Source organism: Myotis davidii, unplaced genomic scaffold, assembly GCF_000327345.1.
Source record: "Myotis davidii unplaced genomic scaffold, ASM32734v1 scaffold184, whole genome shotgun sequence".
NCBI lineage: Eukaryota > Metazoa > Chordata > Mammalia > Chiroptera > Vespertilionidae > Myotis > Myotis davidii.
The window spans coordinates 6,486,100-6,494,826 of NW_006297021.1; the positions used below are offsets into that span (position 1 = coordinate 6,486,100).

General features: G+C 36.7%; 1 protein-coding gene across 2 annotated transcripts in view; it reads left to right on the top strand.

The window, feature by feature from the left end:
* Positions 1-8,727, top strand: part of LOC102764118 (chromosome unknown open reading frame, human C4orf47) — a 14,428-nt gene that overhangs the window by 957 nt on the left and 4,744 nt on the right. For both annotated transcript variants that reach the window (XM_006772680.2, XM_015569750.1), the window contains exons 2-5: positions 1,613-1,795; positions 3,822-4,041; positions 6,374-6,511; positions 6,616-6,691. In XM_006772680.2, coding sequence (XP_006772743.1) covers positions 1,696-1,795; positions 3,822-4,041; positions 6,374-6,511; positions 6,616-6,691 — 534 coding nt within the window. In that variant the 5' untranslated portion in view covers positions 1,613-1,695. The remainder of the gene's footprint in view (positions 1-1,612; positions 1,796-3,821; positions 4,042-6,373; positions 6,512-6,615; positions 6,692-8,727) is intronic.

Consider the following 8,727-nt stretch of genomic DNA (forward strand, 5'->3'; position numbering starts at 1 on the left):
TGTGATAAAAACTTGGCTCAGACCTTGGTGCCTGCCTTTGTAGAGCCAACAATTTAGTGCAGGGGTCCTCAAACTACGGCCCGCGGGCCACATGCAAATACAGATATTGTATTTGTTCCCGTTTTGTTTTTTTACTTCAAAATAAGATATGTGCAGTGTGCACAGGAATTTGTTCATAGTTTTTTTTTTTTAAACTATAATCCGGCCCTCCAACGGTCTGAGGGACAGTGAACTGGCCCCCTGTTTAAAAAGTTTGAGGACCTCTGATTTAGTGTGTGTGTGAAGACAATTGTTAAAGGATCTCTACACGTGGATGTAAAATGATAACCCATTAGGTAACATGATGAGGGCATGGAAAGAGAAGCACCTGTGGCTACGATAGAGGGAATTACAGTGATGAATGCACTGAGTAGTACGAAGGTTCAGTGTTAATTGGGGGAATGAAAGGGTTTGGCTCAGTGAAGTACTGGTAACCTGCCTAAAGCGAAACAGCACGTGCCATGGTCCTGTGGCTGGGGAGGGCTCCACCCGTGACAACTGGAGCTCAGGTGCCAGGGAGCGGTGTCCCTTCGTAGCAGATGAGGGTGGTAGCGCTTTGTGAGCTGTAAAACCACAGGAAGCTTTTGTGGGGAGGCAGTGGGAATGGAGCTTTGAAATACCACGCACATGAAGTAGCACTCCCCAAATGACTGCCTTCTAGTTTTAAAGGGTACCTGATCAGAGGGCGAGGTAGGATAGAGGGAAGGGTTGTATGTTCTTAGCTTTAGTTTAACCAGAATCTTCTCTTGTCTCATTGATATTGCACACTAGCAGTGATTCATGCTCAGGTGAAACAACTTCTACATTCAAGGCATAAGCCAGTGTTTGAATTATTTACTGATGTATGCCCAGTGTCTAAATCAAATTGGCGTTTTAAAAATAGTATGAGAAAATGGAGGCAAGTATTCTTAGCTCTTTGGTCCTCCTTTTTAGGACACGTCTAATTATGAAAATCGTACCTAAGTAAGTAGTTGCATGTGATATTGCAAAAGGAAATCGCAGTTGGCATTCTACCCTTTCACAAATACTTTGAAGTCATTGTGGATTTTTATTTGTTTTGTTGTTCTTTATGTTTATCTTGGTTAGAAAATTGTTTCCCCCCGCCCCCATGAAATTTGAAAAAACTCAGGAACTAGAGGGTAATACCTGTATGTGTTGTGCATTCTGAAAAGTTAAGTTCTAATTTTCAGGATGAGGGATGGTGCAGTATGTTTAAGTCATTTGATCTAAACTGAAAACACCTGCCCTAGTTAATGATGCCTTTTAAACCTAACTTGCACTCAAAAGAGGGCTGTTGTTTGCACAGTATTTGTACCTCACTGCAAATTATTACAGCAATAATTTTACCATTTGCAGAAGATGAAAGGCAATGCCACAATGTAGTCATACACACGTTGTAATCTGTGGTGTTTCACCTGGAGAGCCAAAGCGAGGGCTCACGGTGATCGTTTGGAATGCCATCAGCCTTAGCCCCACAAAATAGGTTCTTTCCCCACATAGTTTGGGGCTACTGTTTTATAGAGAACATTCACTTCCAGACTGAAGGTAATTGAGACTGTATTTTTCATCCTAGAGTAGGCCTGAGCTATAATAGAAGTAGCCCAAAGGAACCTTTTGAAGTTACTGATATAGGGAACGCCTCCAGGAGACGCAACAATGCCTGGAGAAGGAACAAAATCTGATATGGAGAGGGTTGGCCTCTTCAGTGAGATGGAATATATAACTGTTGGTGATAAATATGTGTCACATCATGATCGTAAGTACATTCGCTCTCTTTACAGCCTAATCGTGGACATTTTCTGTATGGAAATTTGGCTAAATGATATTTAAACTTATTTCTTTATCTAGAGAAACACAAACACATCCATTTGTTATCCCACCTATTTATGCATTCATTGGTTGATTCTTGTATGTGCCCTGACCTGCCATCAAACCTGCAACCTTGTTGTATTGGGATGATGCCCTAACCAACTTAGCCACCTGGGCAGGGCCCAAATGATATTTTTAATGGTCCATATTTTAAAGTATTAGTTCTAAAGTTGAATAAACTTGAGAAATTTCAATAGAGTTAAGAGAATTTCATTTTTTTTGCACTATCCTTTCTTTAAGTATTCTCCTCATAAGTAATTTTATTTCTTTCCAAGGGTTCATGGCAGTTTTCTCCCAGAATATTTTGTTTTTAGCTTTTTTCCCTTAAATGGGACCTCTACTATGCAAATAGTGTTCACATTTGTACCTGAAAAGGCCATCTATCATTCCTCTTGAAAAATAAAATGCTAAATGAATAGCCAAGTGATTGTTTAAAAGAGTTATAAATGAGAGCTAAAGTAAATAATCATTTAAAATGTCTTAAATTTTTGGCTATTGAATGACCTCTATGTGGCAATAAAAAAGAACACAATGATATGAAATACCTCCTAGGTATGTTATTAAATGAAATAGAAATTAAGGTGCAGAATAGGGTATATGCTATGCTGAACACTAAAAATAGGGAGGAAAATATATGAAAATACATATTGGAACATGCCTAAACATTCTTTGGGAAACAAATTTAATATCATGATTGCCTGTGGGAGAGGAACTGAGTGGCCAAGTGTGGGGGGAAGATTTATTGTATAAATATTTATACTGTTGCATTTGGAACGATGTGAATATATTACTTTTCAAAAATGTAAGGTAAAAAATCAGTGATACAAATTCACATTGAAATAACCAGTTGATTTAAGGATTGTTTGCACTTCAAAAAACACTTTATATCACAAAAAGACTTCTAAAATTAATCCAAATTATAGAAGTTCCAAATATTTATAAAAAGTCTTTTAAAAAATTACAGGGCTACTAGTATATTTATTATATAAATATACCACAATTTATTTATACGTTCTAATGATGGATATTTGAACTGTTGTTGTTTTTTTAAAAAATATTTTTTTATTGATTTCAGAGAGGAAGGGAGAGGGAGAGAGATAGAACCATCAATGATAGAGAGAATCACTGATTGGCTGCCTTGTACTGGGGATCGAGCCCACAACCTGTCAGACCCAGGCTGATGCTCTATCCACTGAGCCACACCAGCTGCGGCAGAACTGTTTCTTGGTTCTGATTATTATGACTGAAGTTGCTATGAACATTCTTGTTTATGTCTTTTAGTGGATAAAGGCACTCCTGAGTTGTGAGTATATACCCAGGATGGAAACTGCTTCAGTCTGAGTGTGGAACACTCTCCACTTTAACCTACACACGCACACACACGCACACACACACTCACACTCACACAGACACTTACTGACATTTCACACAAACCATTTCTCAGTTATGTAGATGGGGAAGCATTGGATTAGATAATCTCTAAGGCTGTGGTTCTCAATCTTCTGGCCCTTTAAATACAGTTCCTCATGTTGTGACCCAACCATAAAATTATTTTCGTTGCTACTTCATCACTGTCATGTTGCTACTGTGATGAATCGTCATGTAAATATCTGATATGCAGGATGGCCTTAGGCGACCCCTGTGAAAGGATCTTTCGACTCCCCAAAGGGGGCGCGACCCACAGGTTGAGAACCACTGCTCTAAGGTCTCTTCCAGCTCTGAAATTCACAGTCTATAATGTAACCCTCTTAGGTCTTATTGTCAACATAGCTGTTCACACAGAGCTTTGAAACAAGTTTTAGGCCTCAAAACTTACTGGCCCATGTCACATTTTGAAACTTTTTTTGTTATTTTTCATGTTCTTTGATTACTAGTGAACTCAAAATTACCATATTCCTAATTTATTTTTAAAGGGCCCTTCAATGAAGCTGCAAGCAAAAATAAACAGATGCTACCTGGGGGATCCAAAGAGATGTCAGATCTCCAGGCGGGGTACTTTGAGCCCCGTTTTGTACGGATTTTTGAAGGTGAAGGTTATGCGAATCTGAATCAAATGAGGAGAAAGCATATGATGCAAGAAGCAAAAAAAAACCTAGGCAAAGCTTTCCTTCCAACTAACGGAGATAAAAAATCGTAAGTGTTTGGGGGAAAACTCTTGACTGCATCTGCAACTTTCTCTCCTCTAGCCCTTCCACAGGACCTATTTATACTACATGATTCACTTTTTAAAGTATGATCCTTTGGTTATTTTGTCTTGACTGGGGATAGTTATATTGGGAGATTTAAGTTGGCAAGTATTTTTCACTAAATTGATTGTCTTTATCACATTAAATTTGGGATTATTTATGTTACTGTTCTCTATTAGTTTATTTAATAAAGGCCAACTAAATGATGAAAATAAATTTGATAAAAACCTTGAAGTAGTCAGGGGGAAAAAAATCACCTTGGGTCATCATATCTGTGCCCTGACTGTTTTTTCTATTATTAAAAAAACTTTTACAAAATATTAATAAAAAAGCAAAATTAGGAGAAGGCTTCTTTTTTTTATAAAGAAGTTAAATCATCAAAAAATATGTTAAGAATCCTTTACATGTAATATGGTTATTTTACCCTTTAAATAACTTTTTCCTATGTTTAAGTGTTCCCCCATGAATTTTGACCTCTTGCGGTAATAATTAGAAATTGCTGCCTTGATACATTAATTTATAACTGCGATTTTCTACCTTTTTCATCATATGTCTAACATACACTAATTACTAAAATTCTGCAAACATCAAAAAATATATTTTTTGCCAGTTTGACAAAAATAAATAGGTATAATTTTTTGTGTGTTGTTAATTCTCACCTGAGGATATATTTTCCATCGATTTTAGAGAGATACAGGGAGGAGTCGGGAGAAACATGGATGTGAGAAACGTGTGTTGGTTGCCTCTGACCTGCCCCGTCCCCTTGTCCCCCGCTGGGAATCAACCTGCAACCCAGGTATTTGCCCTTGACCAGGAATCGAACCCAGACCGTTCTATGCGCAGGCCGACACTCTAACCACTGAGGGACACTGGCCAGGGCAAAATAGGTATATTTTTGATTCATTCACACAGGACGGCTATTGTTGTGTTGGTCATGGTCATTTTTTTAATTTGACAATCTTAGGGAAAAGAAGTCAGTGGCCCTGACTAAATAGTCAGGTTGCATATATCTTTAAATTTCTTGTAGCACACCCCTTGGAAATTGCTGGATTATAATATTCATTTGTCAGTCAAAAAATAATAACAGTTTTGTAGTTAGACTAATCTTTCTTTCTTTTTAAATCTCCATAGTATGAGAAAAAAAAATCTGTAATTTAGTGGATACAGAAAGTTTCCAAAAAGAGAGATTGGTAGTAGAAATAAGAAGCCTTTATACTGGTACTTACTCACTACCAAATTATGGAACCACAGGCACTTAATAAATTTTACATGTACCGATATTTATTGCTTGCATTAAATCAAATTCTACTTAGATAATGTTTGTGGATAATTGACCTTTTATCTGCAATGTCATTGCTTTATCTCCTCATATTTTGTTTTATGACATATATTCATAAATATCAATTAATAAAAATGAGTATTTTCTCCTAATGGAAACTTTATTTGTAGGCCAGAGATCATAAGTAACAATATTGATGTCTTCTAGTTTTTAAAAATTTTAATTCAAATGTATAACCAGTGTCAAGTTTTGATGATAATAAGGTACCATTTACTGATTATTAAAATTTGTTTACTTCATTGATAACTTGGAAAATAGAGGTTATGACTATTACTAACATTAGTTATCCTTCTTGTGAAAATTTTATTAAAGATAATATTTGTTAAAATAAAGTATTAGGTGGTAAATGGTTTAATGATTAAATATATATTGTGGGTCCAGAAAACTTAACATTAAAATTTAAAAAATTTGTTAACCTTTTTTCTATAATAATCAGTATGAACCAAAAAGAAGAAAATTAGCAAAATGTCGTGAGACTCATTATGCCATCAGCAGCAGAAACAATACTTGTATGTTTTTGAAAGTATAGTTTCCAGTGAGTGGATGGTCAGAAGTAATTGGCCATTTATTAGCTAATTTGACATAAAGTACCTCACTTCACCTAAATACACAAAAAGGTCTATTTATTGTTATGGTTAATGAAATTAATAGAAAGTATTTTAACTTCTTAGAGATTAAGAATTTTGTTTATATGAACATTTAAAATAAGCATAAACAATTAAAAACTCATCTCAAACTTGTCTGAAAAATGGGGAAAATTGGATTAGAAACTAGCAAGAAATGTTTTTTTCTTAGCAAAGTTAAGCAAGTCAATTCCATTGCATATATTTTGCTCCTTTTTCAAACATTTTAATAAATTGTGCTAAAATGTATAAAACACACAATTGGCCATTTTAACCTGCTTTGTGTTTTGTTTTGTTGTGGTTTTTTTGACTGTAAGATGTGGAATAGGAAGCTACTATGGAACAATAGGTGGTCCAGTCCCATTCTTCAGCGCACAGGCCAAACCCAGAGAAAAATATGAGGCACCTGGGAAGAATTTATACACAAGCCCAGGAAAGAAAGGAACCGGATATGGGTCAGCTATATTTAATACTCTTATATCATTTGTTTTGAACTTAAAAAGGTAAAATTTAGAATTTCTGAACTTTGAAGTCACCTTTACTCATTTTCTTTCCTTAGCTATGCAAATGTGACGATAGGTAAACAGTTCACACACTCCGCTGATGTCTATGATGCACCGAAACTAAATTATAAGGTAAATTAATCTACTTTAGCTTTTTTCAACTTTTCTCATTTTGTTGACGTAGAGAGTTCACTTGTGATCTAATGATGGTTTGTTTTGTTTACCACGTTTGTATTACTCAGGCAATGGCGGGCAGACTGATGCTTATGAATTGTGATAGTTTTGCATTTCTTTTTTAAAAAATATATCTTTATTGATTTTTTTACATAGAGGAGGGGAGAGGCATAGAGAGTCAGAGACATCGATGAGAGAGAAACATCAACCAGCTGCCTCCTGCACGCCCCCCATGTGCCCTGACCTACCCCCAATGGGGATCAATCCCGCAACCTAGGCTTATGCCCTTGACCAGAATGGAACCTGGGACCCTTCAGTCCACAGGCTGATGCTCTGTCCACTGAGCCAAACCAGCTAGGGCAACATTTCATTTTTGATATTAGATTTCCACATCTTACTCTAGATCCCGTCAGCTCTTCCCTGCGTGAGCTTTTTACCTGCTGCTGTAGTTTACCACAGCTCTCACCTCTCTCTAAACTGGCTGTGAGACCTCTGTTAACTCAGCCTGATCAAATACCTTCTATTCTGAGTAGAGGAGTCATATCCTAACCTAACCCTTAGCCATGTTCCCACCACAACGAAGTAGTGGAAGTACTCCTCCATTAGGGTGAGTGATGGAATGGAGGAGTGAGGGAGAACATCGAGAAAGTAGAAGTAGAGAATGGATGCATGCCTACAGACGAGAGAGTGAAAGGATGGAGAAAACTCCTCACTTCATTAGAGCAGAAATAAACACTGAAACGTAACTGCACCCACTTCATACAATATTTGACGTATAATGAAACATACTCACTTATGTGGAGAGCGCCTACGTATGAATGGAGGAACCCCTATACATTTTGGAAAAATATCAACATAATTTAACAACATCAATGTAACTTTAAGAGAGCTGGTAGTAATAAAAAGTCCAATTTGTTGGACATGAAGCAACAGAAATTAAATGGCAGCCATTTAATTAGTGTTTTTGTTTTTGTATTTTTAGGCGTGCAGTTTTCCATCGTTTTGCTGTGGTGATTTCAGGTGGCATCGGGTGGGCTGTGAGATGGAAGGATAGAGATCAGTTTGGCAAATGGGTTGTCCAAACCCAAAAGTTTTCCATTAAATTGGGGAGAAGCCTTGGTCATTTGAAATTAAGCATCTCTGTTTCGTATGGATTATTCAGTTTATATAAAATTACATATAAACTGCTTTTCATCTGTAGGAGTAGTAATAATACATAATATATAAATACATGTGGCTCAGTAATTAGTCTTCCATCCTAAACTTTATGGGCATAGGATACTTTTCTTTCCTTACAGTAGATAGAGCTCTTTTGTTCTTACTTTCATAACTTATTATTTATAAGTGAGAAATCTTGGATTTCCTAAAATTAATTCTGGAAATAATTTTTTAAATGTACCATTGCTTTTTCTTTTGGAATTTTAGAGATTATTCCACTGTTTTCTTGTTTGAATTGTTTCTGACAAGGTATCTGCTGTCATGGTTATTTTGTACTGTCTCTTTTCCCTCTGGTAACGTTTAAAATTTTCTTTATCACTCGTTGGAGCAATTTGATTGTGATCTGCCTTGTAGTTTTCTCGTGTTTCTTATGCTTGGGGTTTGTTGAGCTTCTTGGATCTGTGGATTTATAGTTTTCATTATATTTAGAATATTTTCAGCTATTATTTATGCAGATATTTTTCTGTTTCCCCTTTCTCCCTCCCCTCCCCTTCCCCCTTCTCCTCCTTCCCTTCCTCCCTCCTGTCCTCACCTCCCTTTCCCTCTCCTCTCCCTTTTTCCCTTCCCCCTTCCTTTCCCTCCCCTCTGTTTTGCTTGGGTACCAGGTAGCTAAAAATATTATAATCTAAGCATGTTATAATGCAAAAAGTAAGTATTCCTCATTCTCAGAAGTAAAACTGCTGTTTATGAAGAGCCTACCATATGCCAGGTATTTCATACATAGAATCTCATTTAATCTTTACAGCAGCATGCGGCGGGGGGGGGGGGGGGGGGGC